This window comes from Arvicola amphibius, chromosome 10 (genome assembly GCF_903992535.2).
Source record: "Arvicola amphibius chromosome 10, mArvAmp1.2, whole genome shotgun sequence".
Lineage (NCBI taxonomy): Eukaryota > Metazoa > Chordata > Mammalia > Rodentia > Cricetidae > Arvicola > Arvicola amphibius.
Window position 1 is genome coordinate 109,189,826 of NC_052056.1, and position 16,971 is coordinate 109,206,796.

The 16,971-nt window shown below is 48.0% G+C and overlaps 1 protein-coding gene across 1 annotated transcript in view; it reads left to right on the plus strand.

Annotated features, from left to right (window-relative positions):
• Positions 1–16,971, plus strand: part of Flt1 (fms related receptor tyrosine kinase 1) — a 158,666-nt gene that overhangs the window by 120,150 nt on the left and 21,545 nt on the right. Inside the window, exons 18-20 of the mRNA XM_038345590.1 lie at positions 4,150–4,254; positions 9,625–9,738; positions 11,103–11,191. Coding sequence (XP_038201518.1) covers positions 4,150–4,254; positions 9,625–9,738; positions 11,103–11,191 — 308 coding nt within the window. The remainder of the gene's footprint in view (positions 1–4,149; positions 4,255–9,624; positions 9,739–11,102; positions 11,192–16,971) is intronic.

A 16,971-nucleotide genomic window follows, 5' to 3' on the forward strand; every position in this document is an offset into this window, starting at 1 on the left:
TCCATTCGCTCCCGTGTATGCCAGAGTCATTAGTGGTTGGAACTCGGAAAACAGATTGGGAGCCCAGTGTTCTCTGAGTCTGTCACCCTCAGACCAAGAGAGCAAGTAGGTCCTGTTTGAGTTGGGGAAAACGTTTGAAAGTCAGCTAAAAGCTGGAGAAAGCCAGGCTGCTTGTGGGGTGGGGGTGCGGTTAAGGGGGTTCTATTAAATATGGAGCAGTTAAATGCAGGTAGCACATTGGATGGATTCCTTCTGCGAGGCTGAGTTTCAAAGCAGCTCGCTGAGCCCCTCGGTGACCTTGGCAGGGAACACAGCATCATTTCCCCCACAGGAATCAGGAGCTGTTCTCAGGCCATGCTGTTTTCCAAACTCGTTAGCTAGGATTAAATATGCTTCAACCAGGACAGGATACATGAGTGCTCCCTGCCAACTCCTGAGCCCCCTACCCCAACCCACCCCATCTCTTCATTCCCACTCACTTACGTCCACAGCACATCCCCCTACGCTGTTCCAGAATTCCCTTGGGCTGGGCTGGGGGATGCGGGGATGGGGGGATGAGGGAGGTCTCACACAACCACATTTTATAAGATTCTCCTTGTAGAAGGTTTTTCTTGGTGAGTACTTCGCTAGGCAGGGGGCCTCAGCTGTGATTTGGCTGCTGTCCATCTGGGTGTCTCTGGTTGGTGAGAACGGGCAGCAAGCTTTTTAGTGCACAGTGTGGCCACAGGACAGGGAAGAGCCCTCCTTTGATTAACGTGGGAGCGGAGAGGCCCCAGACTTCTTGGTTCTTGTTAGCCAAAGAAATGACAAAGTGATTTGAAATCGTGGCTGGCAGCAGTAAGTAACCAACGTTGCATCTAAATTGCATCTAAATTGGTGGAGAAGGAAAAAAAAAATGGCTCGATAGGCAGTGTTACATGGAGGTTAAAAAAATGTGAGAAATGCACAGACCAAGGGGCGATTTTAGAGGCTTCTACTCTCTCTGTTGGCTACTGTGCCCAGCCTTGTAGGAGGCAAGCTGGAAGTTTGCTACTTGAATGTTCAGTGTTGTTAGTGGGCTTGCTGAAATTGGGAAGAAAAGAAAACTCCTTGGCTCCTTCACGATTTCCCAACTAACCCCAGGGAGAATGCAATGCCTATGAATGTACAGGCACTGTCTGACATCATAGTCTGTTTCTGTCAGCAAGTGATAGACAGGGGAAGTTGTCTAGCACAGAAAAGCACGCAGGGAGTCTGGAGCTGGGCCATTTCAACAGCCAAGAAGACCCTTCAAGAGGGGTGGCATCAATTAGTTAGTTTTTGTCACAGAGACCAAAGTAGCTGACCGACACTTAAGATGGGAAGGATTTGTTGTTGATGATGATGGTTTCAGGAGGTTCCACCCATGGTGGCCTGGCATTGTACTCACGCAGAGAGCGGCCTGGTGGCAGAAGCCTATAGGCATGGCTGCTCCTCACGTCACAGAAGATAGGAAGCAGAGAGATAAGCAGATAAAGGTCATGGATAACCCACCCCCACATTAGGGAAGAAACCTTCCCTAGTGACCTCGACCCTCCTGCTCAACCTACCTCTTAAAGCTTCGAGAAGCCCCTCACCCCCACCCCAGATAACACCACAGCTCTGGATGAAGCCCTCGTCCGACACCTGGATCTAGGAGGACATTTCACATGGAAAGCATAATGGGGACCAAGGGCATGCGACCTTGCACCCTTCCTAGGCCGGCTAGGACTCTTCAAGGCCATTCTGGTACTAGTGCACCGTGTGACAGCGACCTGACGTAGTTCTGAACTTGTGTGTGGCATTCCAGACAGCACGGTGTTCCAGGGCAAGAAACTATCAGGCGAGGGAAGTTCAGAGTGAACTAGTCCGGCCGCAGCTAGAACCGGGGCTCTGCAGCCGGATTCCAGTCAAGTTCAATGTGAAGTAGTCCGGCCGCGGCTAGAACCAGGGCTCTGCAGACTGACTCCAATGCACGAGATGATTCAAGAGCCCACAAAAACTTCCTGTTGTTTTATGGGGCTGCAACCTGCCCGCTGAGCACCAACTTGTACCCACTGAGGGAAGCCGAGCCCCCAAATGCTGGCAACACAAAGTGCCTCCTGACAGCCCAGCAGGGAATGTGTAAGGTGGACCCTGGAGAAAGGCAGGAGACTTTGGCGTGTGTGGAGAGATTATTGGGCTATTTCTGGGCTTGGGATGCTTCACATCGGGTGGTGGAATACAGCTGCGGGGCATTATTCTACTCTGGAAAAGCTAAAAAGCTAGGAATAACTTTTAACCAAAATGTGCTAACAGCCCTGGCTATCCTGGAACTCATTCTGTGACCAGGCTGGCCTTGAACTCAGAGATCCACCTGCCTCTATCTTCTGAGTGATAGATTTAAAAGCATGCGCCACTACCTCCTGGCTTTTTTTTTTTTAAGCCATGAGGCCCCTGAGGATCTCCCCTTCCCCCGCTAACCTTAACACTCGGTACTTTGGGAGCCACGGGTTGCTCTGCTGTTTTAACTTAAGAGTCCACTCTGGCTCAGACCATTTTCCCCTGAAGATGCAATGAGGACAGGGCCGCTGTCCCTGTCACATCCTCTAGCAGAAATCGGCTTGAGCAGTTGCCAACAGTACGCATTTGGCTTTGGAAAGCCATGTCATCTCCTGGGTCACCCCCACCAAGCAGAGAGTGTCCCAGGACACTTGTGATGATGCTTGTCACTGAAACTGCCCAGGTCCTAATTGGATACCTCGTGGAGGGCAATAGCCTTGAAGCTGCAGCAAGATGCCAGGTCTTAGCAGGTCTTAGTGCTATCACTAGACAAGGCTGTGATGTGACAAATGCTTCATCATAAAACTTACGAGAGGATAGATAGACAGATAGATACATATAGAGAGATATATATGTATATGGAGATAGAAGTTAGATAGCTTGATAGACAGACAGACGACAGACAGATAGGTATTTGGAAGGCTAATTAACTAAGGGCACATTACCAGGGCAGTTTGAGGAAGGAAACTAGGATGGAAAAGAGAGTGAAATTAACCTTTTCACAGGTGAGATTTTCTTTCGACCAATGACATTCTATTATTTCTGTCCCTCCCACCCCTCCCCGCCCCTGAGGACCCATCCCCAGAAGAGCCAGAAAGAAGTTGACTTTCTTGGTTAACTCTTCTCACAGCATACCAAGCTAGGGATCATCGGTTTCCCATGGCTCTGTTTAGCTTCCTTATCGTGGATAGAGGGCTCTGACTAGAACAGGTAGCTGAAGTATTCCGGGGGTGTTCTTCCTAAAGGGCCTCAGCCGCCCGATCTCCACTCCACAGGGCTCTTGAGTTACTGCCCATAAAGTCCGAACAGGGCTCTCCATTCTGCTGCAACTGGACAGAGCCTCCTTTACACCAGTTACCACACCAGGTACTTGATAATTCAGACAGCGTCCTTCCCTCTCCGGGTCGCGCTGGCTCAGTTAAGAGTTGGGAAAGACGTGTGTTAACACTCTAGAGAAACATAACAAGCACCATGAAAGATGCCCTGCTTTCTTAATGCTTTCTTTGGGCAACCATCTCTCTGGGGTTAAAGCAAATTACTACCCGTGTTTGATGGCTCATGTTTGGAAAACCACAGGGGTTTGTCATGATCTTATAATCATATATTAGCTACCGGGGAATGCTCTGACCTGCACGGAAGCCTGAGAAATGACCAAGTGTTTATTCTTAAGATATGAGGCATTGATACTCCCAGAGCAGTCACCACCATTCATCCTTTTTGCAGAAAACAGGAGTGACCTCAGTGGCAAGAAAGAGGGCTGGGAGGACCTTGGTCATGAAACAGTTAAAGAAAAACTACCCGGGTTTGGTATTTTCTCCCTTCGGCAAGACTCTATGGCAAGGGGAAATGGCCACTTTCCTTCTTTGAATGCTCTAGATGCTTAGACTAGTCTTGGAGGATGGGGCAGGGATGGGGTGGGGGTGGGGCTCAGAGGCAGAGGAAGGGACGCGAGAAATGCACTCACTTGGCCTCCGTAGGGGTCAGTCCATGGCGGAATCCCTTCAAAGATGTGCACCCCACATAACACGTACAACACGGCATTTCCTTCCTGGAAAGGACTCAGACTCGCGGTTGGCTTTGCAAACAAACCAAGACCTTCTTCTATTGTAGGCAAATCGCTCGGCAGAGGGGCCTTTGGGAAAGTGGTCCAAGCATCTGCATTCGGCATTAAGAAGTCGCCCACCTGCCGGACTGTAGCCGTGAAGATGTTAAAAGGTACGGATGCTGATGCTGTGGTCTGACTTCCGGTAACCTTTCACCCTTCTGCACTCTCTACATGTTGGCGCAAGATTAATGTAGCCTAGGAACAGACAAACTCTTTCTGCTCCAGCCAGGGCTTCTTTCTTTGAGGATTCTCAGATTGAGCTACACTAGTTCAGAATAATCCTCGTCAATGGAACAATCCAGAACCGTCCATAGGAAAGCGATCTCTGTCATCCTAAAGTCTTTCTTTTCTCATATCTCAGATGAGACCCCCAGGGGTGTACACCTATTCCCCTCACAGCTTCAGAAGGCTAGGGTTGTCGTGATTTACTGTGGTTGTCAGAAAATTGCACACTTCCCCAATCCCGAAGGTTCAGCCTGGGTTTTCGCCCTCACTATAAAGCAGAACTAAAAGGCTGGAGAAAATTAGTTGATCAAAATTTTATTCTATGATGCTGTCAAACCTAGAAAACATTTCTTCTTTATACGTAACAACTTTTTAAAAAAGAATTTTTATATAAGAGGTGGGAGGAAGGACCAGATCACATTGTGACTTATAGCGACTGCCACCACACACACGGAAAGCGAGACTCAAGCGTAGAAGCCAAACGCTGGAGAGTCAGACAGCCTTCTGTAATGTAGGAATGTTCCATGCCTTCATATATGGTGAAATAGTTACACTGTACCTCATATCAGGATTTCAAAAACAAACCTCAATGCATTCTGGCTTTCCAAAATCTCCAAGACAGCGGGGGAATTTTGTGTTCTGTTTTTGTTTTGAGAAAGGTTCTTTTGTTTTGTTTTGTTTTGTTTTGTTTTTCGAGACAGGGTTTCCCTGTAGTTTCTAGAGCCTGTCCTGGAACTAGCTCTTGTAGACCAGGCTGGCCTCGAACTCACAGAGATCCGTCTGCCTCTGCCTCCCGAGTGCTGGCATTAAAGGCGTGCGCCACCGCCGCCCGGCTCTTGAGAAAGGTTCTTCTATTGCCCAGGCTGGCCTCGAACTTCTGATCCTGCTTATCTCCACCATGTTTTGCTGAGGGATTTTTGAGGCCAAGGGACATGTATATGTAGCTCAGACTCCAGGAGAGAAGAGGTTCCCAAACTCTTGTTCTTCTTTCCACATTTACACCGTGCTTTGGAAGCCTCCTGTAAGCACGATTTTTTTCCACCTCAGAGGGGCTGTGTTCATCAGCGGAAGACAGATGAGCAGCTGTTGAGGAAGGAGGGGGAAGCTGGACAATCTACCATAACACTGTGTCAGAGTGTGCTCTCTGACACAGTGGGGTGACTATAGAGGGCTATCTTTTATTTGTTCTTTTTAAAATTTTTATTTATTTTTACTTATGTATATTTATGTGCCTGCTTGTCTACAGTGCACTGCGCTCATGCAGTACCCACAGTGGCCAGAAGAGGGCGTTGGGTCTCCTGGAATTGGAGCTACAGGTGGTTGTGAGCTGACCAGTGTGCGTGCTGGGAACTGAACCCAGGTCCCCTGAAAGGGCAGCAAGCACTCTTAGCCACTGGGCCACCTTCCAGTCCCTCGCACAATAAGTTTTTATATATTTTATAAGGAACCAGAAGAAAGAAGTCTAAAAGTTTCCACCATCCCCCACAATAAATAAATAAATATTTAAGGAGAAAGAAATGTTAATTTCTGGATTTGGTCACTGCACACCATAGATATATCCCGTATCATAGCATACCCCATAATTACCCACACTTATTATGCCCACCTTGGCATAAAGGTGTTTCTGTGAAAATTCCATCAGAGCCAGCGCTGTCCTCTACTCCTAGATTCTGAGAACTGGCATCAGCATAGCTTCTACTGGAGACACCATCAGGCAAGGCACTTTAGCAGAGTCAAGCTGGGCTGTCTTTTCTGTTTACTTGTTTTTGTTTTTTGAGACAGGGTCTCTCTGTAGCCCTGACTGTCCTGGAACTCACTCTGTAGACCAGGCTGGCCTCGAACTCACAGAGATTCACCTGCCTCTGCCTCCCAAGTAGGGGGATTGAAGGCGTGCGCCACCATCCAGCCTGAGCCACCTTTCCTATCAAGTCTTGTGAGCTGCAGTTTTACACACACACACACACGCACACACACACACACACACACACACACACACACCATCCACTGCAGATGAGGAAAAGTGGCTCAGAAAGGTTGAGCTGTCTGAGCCACAGATCCCAGCTTTTTCTCCTTGCCAAACAGAGATAACACTGTCAGGAATTATTAAGTTATAAGAGAGAAGATCCTAACTTGAGATTGTTTTCAAGGCCGATCTCTTCTATGTAATCCAGAAATCATGTGTGGAATATATTTATAAATTCAGGACTGTAGAGACAGCTCTGTAGCTAAGAGTACTGACTGTTCTTCCAGAGGATCTGGGTTCAAATCCCAGTGTCCACATGGCAGCTCCCAATCATCTGTAACTCCAGGGGATCTGATGCCCTCTTCTGGCCTCCACGGGCACTATGCACACATGCAGTGCACACACATATGTGCAGGCAAAGCAGTCATACACATAAAACGAAAATAAATTGATCTTTATAAAGACATCTTGTTTTCATTGTCAACATTGATAGAAAAAAGATTTCTACATCACCCATGCTATAGAATTCCAGAAAGAAAGAAAGAAAGAAGAAGGAAAGAAGAAAGAAAGAAAGAAAGAAAGAAAGAAAGAAAGAAAGAAAGAAAGAAAGAAAGAAAGAAAGAAAGAAAGAAAGAAAGAAATCGACTGTTCAAGCTTTCCTACTTAGTTTACTCTCTGTTCCGGGGAAGTCAGAAAAATCACAATGTCAGACAAAGGACATAGCCAAAAGCCCTTTCAGTGTGTTCCCGAGATAAACCTTAAACTTTCTAGTCCTCACACTCAAGTGAAAAAATGTCCAAAATGAGAAAACTAATCACACTGTTTATTTATTCAAAAATGTTTGCTGAGCAGCCACTGTAAGCCAAAGTCCACCCCAGTGAGGCTTTTGAGTTTATCTGGTTATTATTAAAAAATGACTCCATCTCATAAAATACTATATCAATATGGACCACGATGTTAAGCACACATACGCCTCTGACCTGCTTCAGGACTGTCTGTATGACCACGGTGTTAAGCACACACCTTTGACCCGCTTCCAGGACTGTCTGTCCTACAGAAGTCTTTGCATGCACGCGCACTCACACTCGGGCTGTCTACTGGAGCTTTATGGGTCATAGTAAAAATTCATAATAATAATACTGCCCTTGGGGCTAGGGCAATAGGTTGGTGTGTGAAGTGCTTGTCATCCAACCGTGAAAACCTGTGTTTTCGTCCCCGAAGCTCTATACCGCAGAGAAGATGCTCTCTCAAAATGCATGGTAGCGGATCCTGAGGAATAACAGCTGGGGCTGTCCTCAGGCCTACACACACACACACACACACACATACACACACACACACACACACACCTGAAGACTGTCCGTGTCAGAGGCAACACATTTGTCTGTTAAAAGCAGTGAAAAAAAGGGCAGAGAGATGACAGTGGTGGCGAGCACGTCTTGTCCTTGCAGAGGACCCGAGTTTAAATCCCAGCGCTCCCATAAAATAAAAATAAATAAGGCTTTATTAAAAATAGAAATGAGAAGAATTCTTGATATTGAAAGGGGGTGAAACAATGTATGTGCGTGTGTATATGCATGTGTGTGCGTGTGTGTGCATGCGTGTGCGTGCGTGTGTGTGCATTGCGTGTGTGTGCATGTGCGTGCGTGTGCACTGTGTGTGCATGTGTGTGCATGCATGTGTGTGTGTGCATTGTGTGTGCGTGTGTGTGCATGCGTGTGCGTGCGTGTGTGCATTGCGTGTGTGTGCATGTGCATGCGTGCATGTGCATTGCGTGTGTGCGTGTGCATTGCATGTGTGCGTGTGTGTGCATGTGCGTGTGTGTGTGTGTGTGCACTGTGTGTGCGTGTGTGTGTGCATGTGCGTGAGTATGTATCATGAAAGTCACAGGACAGTTTGTGAGAGTCGGTTCTCTTCGTCCACACATGGGTCCCAAGGGATCAAACTCAAGTCCCTCAAGCCTCACAGCAAGCTCCTTACCCACTGAGCCACTGTGCCAGCCCTCAGTGGGGATTTGTAAGCGCACATGGAAAGGTCCTCTGAAGCTCAAGCTGGTAGCGGGCTGCTTCGGGTGACTTGCACTTTTTACTCTAAGCCTCAGACTTCTCACATCTCTTTTTTGGGAGTCTTGGGGGATTTGGGTTTGGGTTTTTTTTTTTTTTGTCTTTTGACTTTTAGTGTTGAATAGTAAACTCAAGGCTTTGCATGTGCTAGGGACATGTTCTGCTGCTGTGCTGTAACCTCTTACATGCACATACATGCAGACACATATACACACAAGTGCACATGTGAATATACACAGGCACACACATACACGCTCTCTCTCACACGCCCTTACTCAGACCCCCATACTCTAATTCATACTGTTGGAATATTTTACAGGAACCCGTTTTAGTATTCTTAACACACCTAAAATTATGAGGGCCTTAAAATGGATAATAGGATATTAAAAATGGATACAGGAGGAACCCACTTTAGATTCTAGATATCGGTTCTCGGACTGATACAGGTTATTGCCAAGAAGGAAGTTAAAGTTGGGGGGTGGTTAAGAGTACTTGCAACTTGTACGGAAGACCCCAGGCTCTATTTCTAGCATCCATATGGTGGCTCACAACCACCTGTAACTCCAGTTTCGGGGGATCTGGCTGTGCGTTTGTTTGGCCTCTACAGACACCAGTCATAGACATGGTGCAGGCACAAACATATACATACTTTTTTTTAAAAAAAAGTGCTTAATATGAATGCTTGTTGCCTGAGGTAACCCTTGAATTCCAGGCACGAAGGGGTCTATGGAGAAAAGAACACATTTCGAGACATTTATAGAGGCAGCTATTCTGACATTGCAGAGCCTACCGCACCCCAACACACTCCTTCCTCTCTTGTGACTCCCTCGAAAAGGGAACAAGGAGAGGGAAATGTGGGTGGACCCCCTGCCTGAAGGGTTCTTGTCTCACCTGTGTCTGCTCAAAGGGGAAGCCTCTGGCGGTCCTGAGGTGGACTTCTCTGAGTCAGCACATTGTTGAGCACAGCCAGGTCCCCCAAAAGGAAACGGCCAGTGACTAACACCCCCAACACAGCGGACCTCGGGGCCTCGCTGAGATGCAAAGGATGTTGGCTCAGGAGGGTAGGCGGAATCCAAACAGTCTGGCGACTTGGCCTTTTGCAGAATGTGGGGAAGTTAATGGAGCAACCCCGGGTGAGCAAGGACAAACAAGGAGGGCAGGAATGCAGACTTCAGGGCGGAAGCAGCCCCATTGTCCGGTGCCCTGACTCTTCCTTGCTTCTCACACAGAGGGGGCCACTGCTAGCGAGTACAAGGCTCTTATGACAGAACTCAAGATCCTGACTCACATCGGCCATCATCTGAACGTGGTCAACCTCCTGGGAGCCTGCACCAAGCAAGGAGGTAAAGGAGAAAACCGGGGGCTGTGCTACCTGCCCTGCACAAGCTGAGAGAGGAGCTCTCAACGCACACAGCTCCCTCCCCTCTCACCCTTGTGGAAATGGCCACCCAATGCTTTGGAAGAAAGTCACTCCCTTTTAGATACCTTTCCCCAGATTCTAGGTCAAATGGCACCCCTTGTTCTCTTCAGACATCGTGGGGGAGCGTGACTGTGGTTTAAGAGGCACACGTTTCCTGCAGCTGGTAGCTGCAACCTCCAACTGGTGAAATTCCCAGAGGAGATGACATGGAAATTAACCAGAAGGGCCCCTCCCTTCTGGTCAGCCACCAGGACAGGCCTTAGCTCCCAGGGCAGGGAACAGGAGCTGGGCTGTGCAGTAGCTCCCAGGCCCAGCGTGCCCCGCTGATTTCTCTTCCTCTATAGCAAGGTTAGTACTTGAGAGTAGAGGTGGATGAATGATTTCGTCACGAAGGTGCTGAGGAACTGTACACAAAAGGTCTTCCATCTCCCAACACAGAAAACAGAGAGGGAGGAACAGAGGTAAGAAAAGGAGATCGTGAGTAGACAGAAGACTTGAGGGAGGCCATAAACACAGAGCCGCAGTGAGCCAGACCAGGCCCCCATAGCTTTGACCCTTGGCTAAGCCTTCTCCGAGCATCTGCCCTAGGGACTGCATTCTGTCTGCCTCAACATTGTGCCTATAAGACACAAGCCACTGAGACCAAGCAGCTGGGCCCAGACTGGTCTGGTGTGGGGAGACCCCAGCTCCAGCAGCAACTTCCTTTCTGGCACTTCAAGGGACAAGGGAGAGTTATTAGAATTGAAAAACCAGTAAAGTACTGATAGTAACTGAGGGCCAAACTCACCCTCGGTGAGGCTCCCAAGCCACACCAGGTACTTCACAGAGGCCTGTGGAGTTTGTTGGTTCCTAGCCGCTAGACTTCAGGGGTCATGCCCTCTTTTACCTGGAAGTAGTTCTGTGCTTTTGGGGAAGACCGGAGCCATGCAATGGAGGCCTCCATGGTACCACCTGAGACCTTCAATGCCCTGGGTAGAGGGCGAACAGCCTGTGTGTTCAGAATGGCTTGCCCCCTTTAAACAGTCACGGGGCGGGTGGGAGAAAAATAATATTCTGTGGCCTGACATTTAAATGTCTGTGTTCATAAAACTTTATTGGAACAGGGTTATATTCTTTGTTATATTCACAAGGGCCATGTCTGTGCTACAGAGGCGGAACTGAGTAGCTGGCTCATGGCCTCTCCTCCCAGTTGCACTGGCAGGCCACACACATGTAAAAAGAGGTTGGTTTGAGGGCTCATGGGCTGCCTGTCCTGGCGTGCTTGAGCATGCGCTGTTTGGACCACAGGGCCGCTGATGGTAATTGTGGAGTACTGCCGCTATGGGAACCTGTCCAACTATCTCAAGAGCAAACGCGACCTGTTCTTTCTTAACAAGGTAAGGATCTGTCCTGTCGCTGTGACTTATGTGTCCTGATCCCAGCCCATCACCGAGGGAAGTCAGGGCAGGAACCCCAGCAAGAAGGGCAGAGGCACGCCGCTTACCGGCTCACTTCCCCTTTCTCATATGGCCTACATGCCTAGGGGTGGCACCGCACCCCCCCACCTCACTGCCACCACCAAAAATGCCCCCACAGACCAATGCAATGGAGGTGATTCCCCAGTTAAAGCTCTCTCTTCTTAGGTGACTCTAGTTGATATCACCATGAACTAGCCGGCATGGGATGTTAAAGGAGGAGCTGGTTCTAATGGCAGCAATCGTGGTGCAGTATGGACTGGCACACATAATTCTTTTGATGAGTGGGAGTGGAGATAAATCTCCACTATGTAGCTCTGGCTGGTCTGGAACTCACTATGTAGACCAGGGTGGCCTTGAACTTGTAGAGCTCCATCTGCCTCTGGGATGCTGCTGTGCGTGTGCACATGCCCATGTAGGTACAACTTACCCCTGGGTGAAACCGAGAGGTTGCATGGCTATGTTTTCCTCAGCTGCTTCTCCGTTCTAGTGTCTCACGGATCCTAGAGCTGGCTGTTTCCTCTAGACTGGCTTGCCAGTGAGCCCCTGGGATCCAGCTGCCTCTACCTACCACAAGCACTAGGGCTACCCCACCAGATTTTGCTGAGGATCTGAACTTAGGTCCTCATCCTTTATCCACTGAGGCTAGCCCCAAGACACTTGTTCCTTAAAGCAACTATAGTGAATATACTTACCTTCACTTACTAGAAAAACTAAAGACACAATTGAATGGTTTGTGTAGTCACCAATAGACCAGTGATGGACCAGAACTAGAAACCGTTAGGTTTACTTTCTTTTTTAAAAATATATTTATTTTTATTCTCTCTTCTCACTGTCCCCTTTGGCGTGTGTGCACGTGTCTCTCTCTGTCTCTTCCCCTTCTCTCTCTCTTCCTCTCTCTCTCTCTCTCTCTCTCTCTCTCTCTCTCTCTCTCTCTCTCTCTCCCTCTCTCCCTCTCTCCTTTAATAAAGCTTTATGCCTAAAAAATATATTTATTTTTATTTTATGTGCTGCATTGATGTTTTGTCTGCATGTATGTGTAAGGATGCCATATTCCCTGGAGCTAGAGTTACAGACAGTTGTGAGCTGCCATGTGGGTGCTGGGGATTGAACCTGGGTCCTCTGGAAGAGCAGCCAGTGCTCTTAACCACTGAGCCATCTCTGCAGCCCTTTCTATTGCTCTCCCCCTTCTGTTTTATTAATGTTGTTGTTGTTGTTGTTATTGTTGTTGTTGGTGGTGGTGGTGTGTGCACGTGTATGCACTGGTCAAACGCAGGGGCCAGACGAACATGCTGGGTGTCTTTCTCTATCAACCTCCTCCTGTTCCTTTGAGCCGGGGTCTCTCACTGGAGCCAGAGCCAGGCTGTCATCAGCATGCCTCAGTGGTCCTTTGTGTCCACTCCCCATAGCACTGCTACAGGTGTGCAAAGCCACGGCCCATGGTGTGTGTTTGTTTGTTTGCTTGATTGTTTGTTTTCTGTGCAGCCTTGGCTGGCCTGGATCTCACTCTGTAAACCAGGCTGGCCTCGAACTCACAGAACTCACAGCGATCCGCCTGTCTCTGCCTCACATGCGCCACCACCACCCGGTTTATGGGCTGTTTTTTACATGCAGGCTGGGACCGGAACTTAGGTCCTCACGCCGTCGCAGCGACTGTTCTTACTCACTGGGTCATTTCCCCAGCCCCTCAATAAGTCTGATCCACTAAACAGAACTGTGAGAGGGGCTGGGTAGGAAACTGGCCTGGCTGGTAGCAGGCCCCAGGATTGATCCCCAGAACCACACCACACACACACACACACACACACACACACACACAGAGAGATATAAAAACCAAATAAACGAGCAAGAATACCTGGGCCAAAACTGGAAGCCACAAGTCTTTAAAGAAACATTGACTCTGAAGAAGAAACAATTTATACAACATTGTGGTGTGTTATGTGGGACTGTTGCTGTGCCCCTCTCCAGGCTGAAGAAGTCTGGGAGACAATGACTGACAGAGTTATTAGCCAGTCACTGGCAAGGCAGTGAGGAGCACCCCGGAGGCAAACTCTCCAGCTCCAGAACCAGACTTTCCAGGTTTAAATCCTGCATCTCCTCTCATGAAACCAGGCCTTAAACAAGTTACTCAATCTCTCTCTGTTTCAGTTCCTTGTGTAGTAAGCGGTGCTAATAATAGACCCAGGATGGAATTGTTGGGAAAACGAAACCCTTCCCTTAAGTGATTAGTTGTCGCCTTTTGTCGTCTTTGATCCACTGGGATGGTGAAGGAGGGGTGTAGCTTGCTTACCTATTGTGTGTGAGGTCCTGTATCTATCCCCTCCCCTGTGTCGGAAAGACAAAGACAGAGAGAGTCAGAGATAAAGAGACAGACACAGAGAGTTCAGTTGAATATAACTAATCTACATGGTGGGTTAACCTTCAGATGTCTAAGAATACGCCTGTCTCTGCCATGTAGGAAGAGTCTTTGTACATAGATGAACCACAGAATACATGTTGTGGGTCATGCCTGCGATCCTAGCTACTCTGGGGGCCCAGATGGGAGGACCATATGAGCCAGGTGTTTGAGATCAGCCTGGAAAATCAGAGTGAGACCAGTGCTGGAGAGATGGCTTAGCAGTTAAGAGGTCTTGCTGCTCTTCCAAGGTTCCAGAGTTCAGTTCCCAGCACCCACGTCAGACAGCTCAGAACTGTCTGTAACTCCAGCTCCAGGGGATCTGTTATCTCTGCTCTCTGGAGGATAGCTGTGCTCATATGCGCGTACCCAAACACATAGACACACACACACGTACACATAATTTAAATAAGTATATACATATATATGGAGAGAGAAAGAGACCCTGTCACAAAAAAAAAACCAAGCAAACAAAAACAAAGCACTGGACAGCCAGCTCATTCTTTCATCCCAGACTGTGATTTTATCAAAGACGAAGATGTCCCACAAGACCATGGAGGATATATTACATACCTCCTCCAATTTTTTTTTTTTTTGAGACAGAACCTCACTATGTATTCCTGACTGTCCAGAAACTCCCTATGTAGACCAGGCTGTCCTGGAACTCATAGAGATCCGCCTGCCTCTGCCTCCAGAGTGCTGGGATTAAAGGCGTGTGCCACTACACTCAACTATAAATATTTTCCCATTTTTAACCAGACTCTCCAGTATTTGGAATCTTAAAGCTGCTTGGTGCTCTGAGACTATATATGTAGCCAGAGAGGTCAAGAAATCAGTAATGGCTGGCAAGATGGCTCAGCTTCAGGTAAAGATGCTTGCTGCCAAGTCTGATGACCCAAGTTTGATCTCTGGAACCCACATAATGGAAGGAGGGAACCATCCTCAGCAAAGTGTCCTTCACACACACACACACACACACACGCACGCACGCACGCACGCACAAAGACAAATAAATGCATACTCATATAATAAAGAAAATGACTTAAGGTTGTAGTAACCACGGGATGAAGATAGGAAAAAGACCTATCTCGATTCATTCCTTGCTTTAGAACTTTTCCTATGAGCCCCACTAAATAAGGGGTGCAGTGGTGCTCTGAACCGACAGCCGCACAGGTTCCTGTCAGTCTTGATGTCCTAGACTGGGTTCAGGAAGCGCTTAGCCCTCAGAACACCCCAGGGACTTGGCAGGATGGAACATTTGGGTTTGCGCGTCCTTTGTTTGGAAGAGCTCGCTTCCTTTCGGGGCTATATTTAATGATTTGCCTCCCCGTGGTACTTGGTGGGGCTGTGTTTTGTGGAAAACTCATGACTACCTGTCACATTTGAAATCTAAGGGGAGAGAGAGAAGCATACCAAAAGACAAAATTGAGAGTAGGTTGTATTATTTCCCAGATTCATCAAGATTCTTCTGTATGCTTTGTAATAAATCCACTATTCTGCCTGAATCCCAGAAGTCTGCTAAATCAACTGACTATCCCATTGATTAGGGGTCAAAGGAAGGCCAAGGTGACTTGAGGACAGCTTCCACGGTTTGGCTTCTGGGAGGTGTGAGGGAGGAGGCAGTAAGTTTCCAGAAAATAAACTTCTAGTCTTCATCTGAGCAAGGCCGACGTCCTCACGGAGAGAAAAAAAAAATGACTTTCTCTTGGACGATTTGGCTTTGTTGTGTTTTTTGTTGTTTTACCTGCCCTGAGCTGGGTGAATTCCCTCCAGTCCTGAAATCCCAGACAGCAAAACTCCCTCCAGGGACCTGACAGGAGGGAACGCTTGGGTGGGGTGTGTTCCCAGGATGGTCTCTTTTCCAGCTGTGGGAACTGCTGTACCTTACTTCTATCTCAAACTTGTGGGTTCTTCTGCCTGCTCCACTGCGCCCTCTAATGGACGGACCACCCCTACTCCTCGGACATTTCTAGAGAACTCAGGGCAGGATGGGCAGGCTGGTTGATCCTAGCGCTGCTGTGCCCCTGGATCTCATTCCTTCCCAGCCCGTCTAGACATTGCCGTCTAGCAGAAGCTAGGCTGCACACATGGGTACACAGTCTAGTCCTGAGAGCCACTGGACAGCATGGGTTTCTACTGTCAAGGGTAGATAAATCATCGAAGGCAAAACACTAGAACATGTAAGTCCTTTCCTAAGCGTCACAAAATGTAAGGCAGTGCCTTTTAGATGAGGAAAAAGAAATTCAGAACAATAAGGGGAATTGCTCAAGATGTCATGATTAATAGACAAGCAAGAAGAGTCGTTTCTAGAGAAAGCAGAAAAAAAGCACCAAGACCCTGATGTCCAGAGCGAGTGGCCTTGGCTCTGCTTCTTGAGATGGACTGGTGTAGCATCCTCATCTTGAATGAAAGGGAAACCCAGGGAAAAATGCATCTCCTCCCCTCTTCCCCAAGAAATCGGAGGACCTGGCAACAAGCGCCTCCACAGGGCTCACAGAGCGAGCTTTTCTACATCGCCGAGTGACAAGTCTCAAAGGTCTGTGTTGCCTTTCAAACAAGATGCTGTGTGCTATGAAAAGCAGTGATAAGCTGGAGAGATGGCTCAGGGTCAAAAGCATTGATGGCTCTTCCAGAGGTCCTGAGTTCAATTCTCAGCAACCACATGGTGGCTCACAACCATCTGTAATGAGATCTGGCGCCCTCTTCTGGCGGGTGGGCATACATGGAAGCAGAACACTGTATACATAATAAATAAATAAATCCTTGAAAAGAAAGGAAAAGAAGTGGAGAGCAGAGACTTGGGAGTTTGCCAAGCTTCATATCAGGCTTTTCTAGGTGTGGCTGTGATGACGTAACTCTTCAGAACCTGCTTGAGGACAAGTTATTTTGTAAGGGTGGGAGAAAGGGCCAGGCAGTGGTGACGCATGCTTTTAATCCCAGTCCTCGGGAGGCAGAGGCAGGCAGATCTCTGAGTTTGAGGCCAGCCTGGTCTACAGTTTCAGGATAACCAGGGCTACACAGAAAGACCCTGTCCTGAATATCCCCCCCCCCCAAAAAAAAAAAAGAAAAAAAAGAGTGGGCGAGATGACTAAACAGTTAAGAGCACTCATTGCTCTTGCAGAGAACCGGAGTTCGGTTCCCAGCACCCGTATTGAATGGCTCACAACCTTCTATGACCCCAATGACACTGTCTAGCTTCTGTCGACACCTGAATGGATGTTCACATATACATAAACAAAAATTAAAAAATAAAATAAAAATAAAATTAAAAAAAACACGCCTACACGATTGCTTCACAGCATAAACT